This window comes from Euleptes europaea, chromosome 20, assembly GCF_029931775.1.
Source record: "Euleptes europaea isolate rEulEur1 chromosome 20, rEulEur1.hap1, whole genome shotgun sequence".
NCBI lineage: Eukaryota > Metazoa > Chordata > Lepidosauria > Squamata > Sphaerodactylidae > Euleptes > Euleptes europaea.
In genome coordinates this window covers 16636258-16651615 of record NC_079331.1, presented here as the reverse complement: position 1 = coordinate 16651615, position 15358 = coordinate 16636258, and the positions used below count along the sequence as shown (strand labels likewise).

General features: G+C 45.7%; 1 protein-coding gene across 1 annotated transcript in view; it reads right to left on the bottom strand.

Moving 5' to 3' along the window:
• Positions 1 to 736: 736 nt before the first annotated feature.
• The window catches only part of ABHD2 (abhydrolase domain containing 2, acylglycerol lipase), a 29788-nt gene continuing 15166 nt past the window's right edge, over positions 737 to 15358 (bottom strand). Inside the window, exons 4-10 of the mRNA XM_056865864.1 lie at positions 14408 to 14575; positions 11219 to 11402; positions 9347 to 9439; positions 5839 to 5949; positions 4124 to 4193; positions 2869 to 2953; positions 737 to 982 (exon numbers count right to left, since the gene is read on the bottom strand). Of these exons, the coding sequence (XP_056721842.1) occupies positions 786 to 982; positions 2869 to 2953; positions 4124 to 4193; positions 5839 to 5949; positions 9347 to 9439; positions 11219 to 11402; positions 14408 to 14575 (908 nt within the window). The 3' untranslated portion in view covers positions 737 to 785. The remainder of the gene's footprint in view (positions 983 to 2868; positions 2954 to 4123; positions 4194 to 5838; positions 5950 to 9346; positions 9440 to 11218; positions 11403 to 14407; positions 14576 to 15358) is intronic.

The window sequence follows — 15358 nt, the reverse complement described above, 5'->3', positions numbered from 1 at the left end:
GATCGACCCTGAAGTCCCAACCAAAAGAGCCGCACGGGACTAAACGAGCCCTGCTCTCGCCGCAGGATTCCCCAGCAACCAAAAGTGCTGACGACACTTTTGGTGACAATCTAAACCATCGGAAGTGCATTCAACAAAACTGGATGAGGAAGGACGAACTTCTGGAAACTTCAGTCCCCACGTCTTCTCCTTGCTTTGAGGACGAAGGTGCTGGACGCCCTGCCAAGTGAACCGCTGGTTTTCTTCTACCAGTGCGATGTAAGGTTCTCCCCCCATGCTGATGTGTGTGGGGGGGAGGGAGCAGAAGGGGGAGAGGAGAAATGCAAACACAACGGAAACGTTTACACTCCTAAAACCCACACCACTGACAGCAAGACGCAATTCTGCAAAAAATCCGGGAGTTTTCAATCGGCGAACGAGTGGACGGACGGACCAGGGGCTCCCGGGTCCCTGTCCTACTCTAGAAGAAGTTTTGGCCGTCGTGGGGGTTTCGGAACCTCCGAAGCAAGTGACAGGCAGCGACTCATCGACACAGTGGATCAGTTCTTTAAATGCACAGAAAGGAGCAACGGTAAACATTCAGACACACTCCGAACCGCACGCCGCCCCTCCGCGGTACCTCTGCTTTGGCATGAGATACTGTGGGCAGACCCAGCTTTGAGATGTCAAGATGACCGACCTGGAAAAGCAGGGGGGGGGGGAGAAGTAGAGTCCTAGAAGATTGGCTGGGGGGGGGGGGCGGGGGAGAGATAAGATGAAACAACCTGAAAAGTCTTTGGGACCGTTTACTCTTGTCCAGAAGACGACTGTTCTGTATCAGAACATTGAGATTTATTCCTTTCCCACTGGCAGATGGCGCTGGCATACTGAACCACGAGCTTATCCATCCAGGTGAGGGGTTTGGGAAAGAGCACCGCCCCTTCGAAGAAGCCCAGGTGACCTCCATGCAGCGGCAGGACAAACATGACGTTTTCCCGCTTCTCTGGAAGAGTGAAAAACCAAGGTTGGTTAGAACCTGAAGGGAAGAGTTCTTGACATTCTGATCACCAAGAAGGTGCAGGAAAGAGCGACCAAAATGATCGGGGGGTAGAGCAACTGCCCTGTGAAGCACAGTTGAAATGCTGGGGGCTGTTTAGCTGAGAAAGAAGGCAGTTAAAGGGAGATGTGATAAAGGTCGATAAAATGATGCATTGCATGGAGAGAGTGGACAGGGAGGGGCTTTCTTCCCATTCTCATAATACCAGAACCCGGGGTCACCTGTTGAAGATGGAGGGTGAGAGATTCCAAACAGACAAAAGGAAGACTTTATTCACACAATGCATAGTTGAATTGTGGGACTCTCTGCCCCAGGATATGGCGATGGCTGCCAACTTTGTAAACTTGAAGAGGGGAGTGGACATGTTCACGGAGGATAGGGCTATCCATGGCTACTAGTCAAAACGAATACTAGTCATGAGGCATAGCTATTATCTCCAGGATCAGAGGAGCATGCCTAATATATCAGGTGCTGTGGAACACAAGCAGGATAATGCTGCTGCAGTCGTCTTGTTTGTGGGCTTCCTAGAGGCACCTGGTTGGCCACTGTGGGAGCAGACTGCTGGACTTGATGGGCCTGGGTCTGATCCAGCAGGGCTTTTCTTATGTTCTTATCAAACTGTGAGCCCAGACTTAAGGGTGAGAAAGCTTCATTTAAAGTGTACCCCCTTGGTTGGGACATATACTTCACAAGAAGCCAGTGGTACTCCAGCAAGCAGTTCACAGACACCTGCCACAGACAGTAGGAGGCGTTAGTCAAAAGGGAGGACAGCAAGCTGCCGAATTCAGCTCCATGTTACTTCTCCTAAAAATCAGGCCAATGGGCAGATAGCAGGAATGGCCATTCTGCATGCTGTCCCCAAGCAAACCTCAAGACTAGCCCTCGAGACAGCAAATGGCTGCCTTGCAGCTTCTTCAAAATCATAAGAACATAAGAAAGGCCATGCTGGATCAGACCAAGACCCATCAAGCCTGTTTTCCAATGCACCTAATATAACATGAGAGTTCCTCTGGTCCTGCAGAGAATAGGTATTGTCAGGAGGTCGGCTTGATCTCTAGCCTATGCTGGTTGTTTGAGTCCTCGCAGCTGGTTTGGATTCTGGCTCTCCCTCAGGGGGAGTTGGAGCCGCGTCACGACCTTGGCTCTCATGCTTTCGCTCCTGTGTATAGCTTCAGTTCTATCGCTGTTATGACTCCCTTCCCTCCCATCTCTGAAAACCTCTTGCTAGAGATGATCTCACTGTTTAGCCTTTTCTGCCTAGGTACCTGTAAACTTGCTGTTGGAAGTCACTAGCAACTTTGCTTGCATGAAATGCAGTCAGCTCCTGTGAACTGTCTTGTGCTCTGAATAAAGTAGCATTGCTTAGGATTCCTGTCTGCTTATGGGACGCAGAGGATGGACTTCTGAGCCTGACAGGTATGCATCATGACTCATATCCATTTTGACTAGTAGACATGAATACCCCTCTCCTCCATGAACATGTCCACTCCCCTCGTCAATCCAAAGCAACTGTTCACCAAAGCCAGGAGGAAAGAAGCAACCTGAACTGTTCCAGTACCCACATGGTACCCCTTGAAGGAATAGAGCAGAGGTGTCGAACTCAATCGTTACGAGGGCCGGATAAGACATAAATGTCCCTTGGTCGGGCCGGGCCATGCCTCGCCAACCCGGATCGAGGGGGGGGGGCTGCCTTGGCCGGCTTGCGGGCTGGATAAGAGTTCTCAAGGGGCCTTTGGGCCTTATGTTTGACACCCCTGGAGTAGAGCGTGTGTGCGTGTGGTGGCAGAAAATCGAGAGAAAACCCCTTGTCGCACCCAGGGTTTTCAACTCACCTGCAAGAGTTCTTGGAATTGACAACAGACTCTCGTGCACTAGAGGATCATCAGAAGCATTGACCAGCAAAAGGGGAACATAGATCTGCATTGTAAGGGAAAGGACAGAAAAGAGTCATTAAGACGTGGGCCTGTAACTGAGCTTGACCCTATCGGCAGGAAAAGGCACCTACTCTCAAGCTGCATAAAAGGAATGGCCAAATGTCGCTTCCTGCGATTGCTCGGAACCTGCAGGAAAGCTCCTGTCTTGACAGGTAGGGTGGCGTAATGGTTGAAGGGCTGGTCTACGATCTGGGAGACCTAGGTTCAAATCCTGACTGCCGTGGAAGCTCACTGGGTGACCGAGGGCCAGAGATTCTATCTTGGCCTAACCTACTTCACAAAGTTGTTCTGAGGGTAAGATGAAGGAGAGGTAGAACGCTGTAAGATTCCCTGGATCTCCAGTGGGGAAAAAGGCAGGGTATAAATGCTTGCTGTATAAAATAAATTGAATTGAGGGAACTGGAGAGGCAAGGGAGGAGGAGGAGGAGGAGGAGGAGGAGGAGAAGAGTTTATTTTTATACCCCACTTTTCTCTACCATTAAGGAATCTCAAAGTGGCTTACAATCTCCTTCCCCTATCCTACAAAAGACACCTCATGAGGTAGGTGGGGCTGAGAGAGTCCGGAGAGAACTGTGTCTGGCCCAAGGCCATTCCAGCAGGTTTCATGTGGAGGAGTGGGGAAACAAACCCGGTTGACCAGATTAAAGTCCGCTGCTCTTGTGGAAGAGTGGGGAATCAAACCTGGTTCTCCAGATTAGTGTCCACCGCTCTTAATCACTACACCATGCCGGCTCTCTTAAATCTGAGCTATCCCACTGTAACAGACAATGACCTCACACCAAAGGATAAAATTTTAGGTTCTTTAATTTCATAGCACTGTGTCCTTCCACCAGCTGACTACCCCTTAAAGGATTTAAGAAGTATATTTTTAAGGCATCTACAGCTCTTGCTGATTTCTTGATGACTCCACATAAAGGCTTCTGGCTAGAATTATCATTTGAGTATGTGCAGTATAAAGTAGGCTGGCTACAAACCAACGCCTGTTTTTTAGAGATTATTCTTAAGTGCACCGGGCATCCAATTCCCTTGGGCCGATCTTCACCCTGGACCTCCCACCTTCAACCCCCGCCCCCAAAACACCTAAATTCATTGAACATATTTTCTGCTCTAATAAAGATGACCAAAGTTAGCAATATTTACTGTGGCAACTCACCCTATACAAGAAACGCAAGCAACTCTCCTGTTCGTAGTATTCCTTTAAGGAGCTGTAGCCATGGAATTTCCTGAAGCACAGGGAAGTAAAAACCAAGTTAAGTATCAGGAGAGATTCTTCTGCAGGGGGACCACACGTCACTTTCTTGTAGTTCCCACTCCCAGAATTAGAGAACAATTTGCTCATACATAGTGGCTAGAATAAATTTTCTGTGTTTCAAAGCCCGAAGTTTGCTTAGGCTCTAGAAAACACCATTCAATAAAACTTCCAGAGTGGACATATTAATGGAGGAGAGTAAATGGCTACTAGTAAAAATGGATACTAGTCATGATGCATACCTATTCTCTCTAGTACCAGGTGTGCCTATTATCTTAGGTGATGTGGAACACAGGCAGGACAATGCTGCTGCAGTTGTCTTGTTTGTGGGCTTCCTAGAGGCACCTGGTTGGCCACTGTGTGAACAGACTGCTGGACTTAATGGGCCTTGGTCTGATCCAGCATGGCCTTTCTTATGTTCATGTAGAGTTATTTATAAATTCTTCTTATTTTCTTAAGCACAAATACAACGTTGTCTACATTTAATTCCAAAAAACTAACTGTTCTGGGGAAAGGAAACATCAACCTGGGAAGAGGGGTACAAACTATTTACAGAGTAATACTAAGCAGAATTACACCCTTCTAAACCCACTGAAGTAAAAGGGGTTAGAAGCAGGCAAACTCTGCTTAGGATTGCACAGTAAACAAAGGAGAGGCATGGAAGCCCTACCCCTCCAACAAAAATCCACTTCATTCACCAATAGTATAGCTATCCAGAGTATGAGACATTTCTGAAAAGGCCTTCCCACATGAGTCCAAATGTATAGGCAAGGCAAGAAGATTAAGGCAGAGAAGTATCAAATGAGAAAGATATTCAGTATGCATCTAAGCCATCCTGTCGATTATGGAAGAGGAATTAAAGTTAAAAATATAATGATCTCCCCCCCCCGCTCGGCTTTTCATTTTAACTTTTTTCTTTTTCTCTCTCTCTTTCGAATCCCCTACGCCATTAAAGTATTCCTCTCATATCTGTAATTGTAAAATACACAAGAATATGTACCAAATGTTAGGCCCTCGATCAAAAATGATTCAACTGTAGTTATGTTTTGTGGGGGTTGTTGTTGGTGGCTGGTGCTGTTGTATCGATGTTGTAATTTTGTGGGTTGTTTGGGACTGTACTTTGATAATTAAAAATATATATAAAATTTGGGGGGGAAAAGAGAAGTGTCAGATGTCTTCCAGGTATACTGATGGACATTCATAAAAGCACACCTTGTTTTACTGAGCTTCGCAGATATTGCATTTTCGAGCAAGTCTATCGGTGCCATTTTTCCAACAGCATGTGCTCATTTCGGGTCTCTGTGTACCATTTTGGTAATTCTTGCAATATTTCAAACTTTTTCATTATTATTTCATTTTATTCATTTTTTAAGACATGATGCTATTTCACACTTAATAGACTACAGTAAACTACAGTAAATAGACTACATTAAACATAACTTTCGTTTGCACTGAGAAACAAAAAAAAAGTGTGTGACTCGCTTTATTGTGATATTTGCTTTGTTGGGGTGGTATGGAACCAAAACCGCGATATCTCTGAGGTATGCTTGTACATACAACAGCATCCTTTTCAAGTGAGTCGAAAAGGAGAATTTACCATGGCAAAAGTCCTGCCATACCTCATGATATTGTCGTCTATCTGCATGAGAGACGTTGCCGTGTGAAGTCTGTTCAGGTCCGTATCCATTAATGCTTGGAGCCTCTTAGGGCTTTCGGCAAACAAGGCTTGTCTGAAATATATAGAAACAATTGCATCTGTTACACACACACAGCAATATGGTCACTGTTAAGAGCAGCTGCTAGGTTTTGCGCCGATCCAAAGGTTGCTTCCAAAGAGGCTTTACGTGGACACCTAATTTAATGTGTCAATTTCATTTCCAAGCCAATAGTGAACCTAGTCCTGAGCAAAACCAACATGAAAGACACAAATGTGCCGCTGGCATGGCTTTTTCAAACGTGGGGCAATAAAAGAGGGTACAAACCCAGATGGCATCAAAAATGTTTGAACTGGTGTGGTTACATAAAATCATAGAGCTGGAAGAGACCACCAGGGTCATCTAGTCCAACCCCCTGCACAATGCAGGAAATTTTCAACTACCTCCCCCCCCCGCACCCCGGTGACCCCCTACTCTATGCCCAGAAGATGGCCAAGATGCCCTCCCTCTCGTGATCTGCCTGAGATCACACAATCAGCATTGCTGACAGATGGCCATCTAGCCTCTTCTAAAAAACCTCCAGGGAAGGAGAGCTTACCACCTCCCAAGGTAGCCTGTTCCACTGAGGAACCGCTCTAACTGTTAGGAAATTCTTCCTAATGTCTAGACGGAAACTCTTTTGATTTAATTTCAACCCATTGAAATTAACTGGGGAGACACAAGTCCATATTCCTGTTTATCCATAAAGTTCACTAACCAGCTTCACACAGTTGCTGTAAGGATATAGTGGGAAAAGGGAGAAAACTATGCTGTTCCTTGAAAGAAAGGCAGGATAAAATTGAACAGGCAAGGCCCACACATGATGCTTTTGTTCAGCCCACAGCTCCATTTCAAATTTCTGCAAATCCTAGTCCTATTACATTGCTTATTATGAGAGCCAGCGTGGTGTAGTGGTTAAGAGCGGTGGTTTGGAGCGGTGGAGTCTGATCTGGAGAACCGGGTTTGATTCCCCACTCCTCCACATGAGCGGTGGAGGCTAATCTGGTGAACTGGATTTATTCCCCCCCTCCTACACACGGCCAGCTGGGTGACCTTGGGCAAGTCACATTCTCTCAACCTCACCCACCTCACAGGGTGTCTGTTGTGGGGAGGGGAAGGGAAGGCGATTGTAAGCCGGTGGTAGAGAAAGTCGGCATATAAAAACCAACTCTTATTATTATTATTATTAGAAATACCCCCCTATTGATTTTACATTATGTGATCTGCCTTGAGTCTCCCTGAGAAAGGTGGATTATAAATAAAGTAATTAAATCCATCACTGGGAGTTCACAGTGCTTAACTTTGGCTGAGTCACACCTGAAGCAGTTGAGAAGTTCTGGAATGCCACAAACAGCTGAATTATCATTTTTTTAGGACAATTTTTTCTGTCTTTCAAAACTACACCAAAGCCAGTTTAAAGGGAACATTCCAGACTACGACCGCTGCAGAACTTTGTACAGGACCTTTGTTTTTTTGCAGTATGAAGCAACAATCCGAGGTAACAAGCTAGAGGCATGGGTGGCTCGGTATTCATGCCAAAAAACCACGGGTGCAGTTCCGCCTCAGTCCAGCCAGATTATTTTTATTTATTTATTTATTATTTCAATTTAATACCCCGCTCTCCCCAGCCAAGACTGGGCTCAGAGCGGCTTACAAGGAATATTATATCCCATTTGATCAATAAAAAGCATTAAAACAACATTTAAAACAGCCCTGTGAAAGTTATACAAAACAAATGTCCTAAATTACTTAAGGCGCCTCTAAAGTGGTAAAACATAAAATTACAACGAGGCGAGCAGACGGAACTAAAATCCCGGTTCGATATAGGGAAAGTATAACAAGCAATGAGGGTTAGGGAGACCAGTATTCAATACAAGGGAACCACAGCTGGCCTCAACCACAGGCCTGGTGGAACAGCTCTGTTTTACAGGCCCTATGGAACTCTTTATGGCCCTGGTCTCACTAGAGAGGCTATTCTACCAGGCAGGAGCCAGGGCTTACACATTCGTGAAGAGTCCCAACATTAGAGCATCCAGATAAATTACTTGGTTGTTTCAGCCCTATGCAGTTCAGTGGGGCACCACAAAACAGACCAAATTGAAACCATAAATAAAATATTAAACCCTGGAGGGGACGACAGAACTGAGCCACAGTCTTGACAGGAGAGGATGTAACGAACACAGATTAAAAATGAAGAGAGCGGTGGACGGGGGACTAGATGCACGATCTCCCTCCCCATAAGGCAGCTGTGGAACAGAATGAGAAGAAGGCACATGTGCAAACACAGAAGAATCACAGAGTTGGAAGGGATCACCAGGGTCATCTAGTCCAACTCCCTGCACAATGAAGGAAATTCACAACTATCTCCCCCCCCCAACGCCCCCAGTGACCCCTACTCCATGCCCAGAAGATGGACAAGATGTGTTCCCTCTCATCATCTGCTTAAGGTCATAGAATCAGCAGTGTCAGAAAACTCTTCCTAATGTCTAGATGGAAACTCTTTTGATTTAATTTCAACCCGTTGGTTCTGGTCCAACGTTCTGGGGCAATAAAAAACAACTTGGCACCATCTTCTATATGACAGCCCTGCAAGTACTTGAAGATGGTTATTATATCACCTCTCAGTCTTCTCCTCTTCAGGCTAAACATACCCAGCTCCTTCAACCTTTCCTCATAGGAATTGGTCTCCAGATCCCTCACCATCTTTGTTGCCCTCCTCTGGACACGTTCCAGCTTGTCTACACCTTTTTTAAACTGCGGTGCCCAAAACTGAACACAGTACTCTAGGTGAGGTCTAACCAGAGCAGAGTAAAGCGATACCATCACTTCGAGTGATCTGGACACTATACTTCTGCTGATACAGCCCAAGATCGCATTTGCCTTTTTAGCTACCACATCACACTGCTGGGAATCTGCTCTCCAATACAAAAGATCCATTATAGAAACAAAAAAACCCGTTTTGGCCAATTAACACGCTGCAATTTAAACCTGCAAAAGATGGGGGGGGGTTTGCCTGCAATTGAGAGCTCTTTTTAAACAGGGAGGTTATGGCCCTCCAAATATTTTGTCAAAACATCTGGTTATTCAGGGTGAACATCTGGTTATCCAGGTTCTCCGCATAACGAGAGTATGTTAGCGCTTCGAAGATTTGATTCCGGACTGCTTTGGGCAGGAAGTCATACGGCAGCTCCTGTTCCAGATTTCCAGACTGCTGCTAATTTGGAGCTGTGTGAACAACCGGCTCTTAGTTTCACTCTGCTTTCCAACTCCTGCTAAAATACCAGCAATTTTCTTAAAGGTTCTCTTGGAATAATGAATAAATTGCAAAGCTTCGTTGACCTCGTCTACATACCAAGTGTGAGCATATGACGCAGGAGGAGAATACCCGACACCGTGTTTCATTTAGAGTACCACAGGGCGTATGCTTCCATACCTGTGAGATAAGATTATTTTCTTCATGTTGTCTGCCATGAGGAAGTTGTAAAATCTCCGACACTGATCCCACTGCATGAAAGTTTCTTGTGCCCTATAAAAAAAGAGTCCCAAACCTTATTATTAAAACAGACTATCAATATTTATTTTGATACAGAATCAGCTCCATATATATGTAAAAGGCAATGAAATTAAAGTTAGATTAAGAGTATTAATAATAGATTAACAATATTAAATATAATATTAATAATAATAAATTTAAGTTAAAAAATAAGCTATAAAAGGGGAGGCAGTGCCATCTATGGAATATGATTATTGATCTCAGTCAGCCATTTATGTATCCCACACATCCGGAGAGAGAATTTGGCTGCTTGGATGGTTATCTACCGAGAAGAGTCTGCGAGGAGAAGACAAACATAAAATTCTTCAGATCTTCCAGGAAAGGTTCACAGAATGGGGACACTGCGATCTAATATCGTTGTAAAATGGGCAACGCAGCAAGATGTGTTCTATGGTTTCCACTTCTCCCTATCCACTCTCTGTCCACTCCATCACTCCTGTCCACTCACCAGAAAAATGATCTCCAGGCAACAGAGATCAGTTCCTCTGGAGAAAATGGCTGCTTTGGCAATTGGACTCTATGACATTGAAGTCCCTCCTCTCCCCAAACCCCGCCCTCCTCAGGCTCCTCCCCCAAAATCTCCAGGTATTTCAAAACCCTGAGATGGAAACCACCACAAAAAAAGGTTGTTCCCTCCCCACATCACTATACAAAACTTGAAGACCAGGAAGAATTTAGTCTTCTCCAACTTCCCTCCAGCAGGGCCCGACGTTGTTCAATATCATGGTAGAATCAGGGCTTGTAATAACGTGTCATGCTCTTACTTGCAAATAATCTTTGTTGTTTTTTTAAAAGGAAGGGAAAACGGCCTCAGGTAGCTGCATCTGTGCCTAGAGGAGTGGCAGGAGGAAGCGAATATTTTCCTTGTGGTGTTTACTCACGTCCAAAACCTCCCCTCCAGCTGCCACCCCTGGTAGCATTCCAAATGTACACTAGTATAAAATGCATCTGGGACTCTGTGAGAAGTGATCTGGGGCATAAAAACTACTGGATGGAAAGGGCTAAACACTACCCTTTCCCCTCCTGCCACGCCTCTGCTCGAAACCTCAGCCTCCTGAGGCTGCGTTTCATTACTTCACCCCCACTGTATATCACTCTCATTGGCATGTAGGGTAGTGCTGTGGTTGGGAGCGGTGGACTCTAATCTGGAGGGCCGGGTTTGATTCCCTGCTCCTCCACATGAGTGGTGGACTCTAATCTGGAGAACTGGGTTTGATTCCCTGCTCCTCCACATGAGTGGCGGACTCTAATCTGGAGAACTGGGTTTGATTTTCCAGTCCTCCACATGAGCGACAGACTCTTATCTGGAGAACCGGGTTTCATTCCCCACTCCTCCACATGAACAGTGGCCTCTAATCTGGAGAACCAGGTTGGTTTTCTCCACTCCTCCACATAACGCCTGCTGGGTGACCTTGGGCCAGTCACAGTTCTCTCCGAGCTCTCTCAGCCCCACCTACCTCCCAAGGTGTCTGTTTTGGGGAAAGGAAGGGAAGGCGATTGTAAGCCAGTTTGATTCTCCTTTTAAAAAGAAAATTGGCGTATGAAGAGCTGCAATTTAGGTGCCCCAAAACTCAGCACATTTACTAGGTCTCGCAAAAGTGAAGAAGATGAACTACCCCAACGGGGGCACAGACCAATCGGTTCAATGGCGGGCATGTGGATGTGGCACATGACCTCCGTCCTCAAGCCCGTCCATGACGATATGCACAACCCCTGGTATCACAACACCACAGATCTGGAAAGCGAGCTTACCTTAGGGCGCTGTACCCTTGACACACGCTGATGCAGCACAACACACTCTCCTGGTTCGCCTGATTTTCCCCCAGGTATTTACAAACTATATTTCCACCTAGGCTGAAGCCGACCACGACCAGCTGGGTCTGGGGATACGTTTTTTTGATGTAGTTTACCATGGCTCCGAATTCCCATGTGCAACCTACGGAACAAGGAGAAAGGACCAAGCCAGCCTTTACATCTTTGATTCATCCGAAGTGCCTCGTTTAGAAAGACAGATCCAGGCTGAGTATCCCTTATCCGGACTGCTCGGATGCCGTATTTCGGATCTTTCTGTATACTGGAATCTCTTGGAATTTCTGCATATACGTAGATCACGATGGGTAGCCCTGTTAGTCTGTCATTAGCAGTAGAAAAGAGCAAGAATCCAGTAGCACCTTAAAGACTAACAAAATTTCTGGCAGGGTATGAGCTTTCCTGACTCACAGCCCACTTCTTCAGATACAGCTAGAATGTGAGTCCATTTATCCTTAAGCAGAGAAGAAGGATAGAGTTGGATAGGATTTTCTAACAGAGCTGTTCCTCAGTGGAACAGGCTTCCTCGGGAGGTGCTTCTTCCCTGGAGGTTTTTAAGAAGAGGCTAGATGGCCATCTGTCAGCAATGCTGATTCTGTGACCTTAGGCAGATGATGGGAGGGAGGGCATCTTGGTCATCTTCTGGGCGTGGAGTAGGGGTCACTGGGGGTGTGGGGGGGCAAGTAGTTGTGAATTTCCTGCATTGTGCAGGGGGTTGGACTAGATGACCCTGGTGGTCTCTTCCAACTCTATGATTCTTCTCTCCTCTCTCAGTTCAACCGCTGCCACCACCTATCCTTTGTAGGAACTGATCACTCAGAGGAGCAGGGCTCCCCGCCCCTTCGCTGTGTTGGCTGTTCTAAGGCCTCCTGCTTGTGTCTCCCGCTACGCAGCACATCTCACAACTCCAGCGTGGGGAGCTCAGCACTTCAGGGAGGAGAGCAGCTGCACAGTTATATTCTGGCAGAAGGGTAGAGTCCTCCTCCTGAAAAAATGTTTTTCAAGCCTTGTTTACAGAGCCGCAAAGAAAGCAACTCCCACAGGAAGGAGGGGGCAGTGCGGAGCTGAACAGAAACATTTTGGGTTGCTCAACACCACTCTGGAATTATCTCCCCGAGGGCTGCAAAAGGACTGCGGTTATTGAAGAGCGGCTATGCAGAAGCTCCCGCCCAGGAATCTGAGAGATTATCCCAACAACTGACCTAGTAAAAGTGTTAAATTGTGGAACTCCCTGCCCCAGGATGTGGTGATGGCTGCCAACTTGGAAGGCTTTAAAAGGGGAGTGGACATGTTCATGGAGGAGAGGGGTATCCATGGCTACTAGTCATGATGCATACCTATTCTCTTCAGAATCAGAGGAGCGTGCCTATTATCTTAGGTGCTGTGGAACACAGGCAGGATAGCGCTGCTGAAATCGTCTTGTTTGGGGGCCTCCTAGAGGCACCTGGTTGGCCACTGTGTCAACAGTCTGCTGGACTTGATGGGCCTTGGTCTGATCATACAGGGCTTTTCTTATGTTCGTATGTTCTATGGCTTTAAGAGGGGAGTGGATGTTCATGGAGGAGAGGGCTATTCATGGCTAGTAATCAAAATGGATACTAGTCACGATTCATACCTATTCTCTCTAGTACCAGAGGAGTATGCCTATTCTATTAGCTGCTGTGGAACACAGGCAGGACAATGCTGCTGCAGTCGTCTTGTTTGTGGGCTTCCTAGAGGCACCTGGTTGGCCGCTGTGTGAACAGACTGCTGGGCTTGTTTGGCCTTGGTCTGATCCAGCAGGGCTTATGTTCTTAACACAAGCAGGATAATGCTGCTCCAGTCATCTTGTTTGTGGGCTTCCTAGAGGCAGCTGGTTGGCTACTATGTGAACAGACTGCTGGACTTGATGGGCCTTGGTCTGATCCAGCATGGCCTTTCTCATGTTCTTATGTTAGTAGGCAAAGTAGCAAGAGCCGATAGGCACCAGCTGAAGTCCTTTCTAAAGAGACCTCTCTGTTTTGGGCTCACCTGCTTTCCAAAGGGGCCCTGGCCATTCTGATATGATAGGTGTTAATCACCATTTGAGCAATACGAAGCCAGTAACAAGACAGCCCCTGACCTGGAGAGCCCCAGGCTAGCCTGATCTCGTCAGAATCTAAGCAGGGTTATTTAATGCTAAGTTAATTAACATTAATTAAATGTAATTAATATTAAAAATAAGTTAGCACCAATGTTAAAATTAGATGAATATTTAGTAACAATTATTACGTAATTGCAAAAGTATTAACATTATGGAGAATGAACAAGTAAGCATATATTACGCGTATCTATTATTAAGAAGCTAGAACAGTCTATAATAAAGAGAAATTAATGTAATGTTATCAAAATTCTATATGTTCACCCAGAATTTGTTTTGACTAATTTTTGTTTCATGTTTGTACTGTATGGTATCGTTTTCTATTTTTATATGTATTCCATCTTTGTTTGTATTGCTATTGAAACGAAATAAAAATCTTTAATTAAAAAAAAGAAAGCAGTTAAGAAGGGTCTACCCTGGTCAATATTTGGATGGGAGACCTCCAAGGAATACCAGGGTCGTGACGCAGAGGCAAACAATGGCAAACCTCTGAATGTTAGATTAAAATATCTTCAGCCTGTGCTAGATGGCTTTCTGGGCGAATCCGAAGAAATTAAATTGGAAAACCTATTGTCTCATAAAAATAACTGGGTATCCAGACAAGTTGCTAAATTTTGCCTTGGGAAATGTAAGACTCGGGAAACGATAGTAAAGCCCTTGTAAACCTGTAGACTTTTATTCTTCTGCTGTTTTGAATAATTGTTTTAAATCTGGAACTTTTGTTAAATCTTGTTGTAACTTTTGTAATACTGATCAAAGACCGCAATAAAACTTATGATGAAACCTTGGAACGTCTCTTGCCCTGAAAGCCCCTTGCGAGGGTCGCAATAAGTCAGCCACGGCTCAACGGCGCTTTACGCACACACATTAATTGTCACCGCAGCGAGCACACTGCGGCTTCAGCTGATTTTAACTGGTTCTTGCACAAATCCAATTCTGAGGGGGGGGGGAACTTTGCCCGGCCGCTGTGAACAAACGCGGGAAGAGCACACTGGGGAGCCAAACATGCTTACCGTAAGTGAACATGCGCGGGGAAGTCAGCTCAATGTTTGGCAAGGCACCAAGGTGGTTTAGCACAGAGCATCGATAGCCGTTCTTCTGGGCGTAGTCCACAAAAGTTCGGATGTACTGCTTCTCACTGTGATTGGCTATTCCAGGGCAGATCACCATCGTGACATCTTCTGTTCAAATTAAAAAGGTAAGGCTAGGTGGTTTTAAGAGAAAGCATACTGGCCACGCCCCAAGCTTCATAAACATATGAAGAAGAAGAGTTGGTTTTTCTACCCCGCTTTTCTCTACCTTTAAGGAGTCTCAAAGCGGCTTACAATCGCCTTCCCCTCCCCTCCCCACAACAGGTAGGTGGGGCTGAGAGAGAACTGTGACTGACCCAAGGTCACCCAGCAGGCTTCACGTGTAGGAGTGGGGAATTAAACCCGGTTCTCCAGATCAGAGTCTGCTGCTCATGTGGAGGAGTGGGGAATCAAATCTGGTCCTCCAGATTAGAGTCCACTGCTCTTAACCACTACACCATGATGGTTATGAAGTAGCACGTAAAAGGCACATTAGATAAGTATCACGTAAAAGGCACATTAGATAAGTATCATCGGGCTCCATTCTAGAAAAACAAACAAACAAACAAAAACCCTGGGAAACTTTGTGGGTGAAGGGCAGCAAACATCTCAGAACCAAACCATTTTGGTGCAAGATACATACTCAGATGGCTTGTCCAGTGCACAGAAAGCAAATTATGTCGTGTTCATCACATCAGGGGAAAGACATCATATACCCTAAGGAGCTTCACACAGTGTTTGAAAAAAACAGGATAGCCACATTGAGAGAGGAGTTTATTTCGACAGGTTACTGTGACATTATCTAAGTGGAGTTTATTTTGACAGGTTATTGTGACATTATCCAAGGGCTTCTCTCTGGTCATCTAATCATTAACACAGCCAACTTGCCCACAT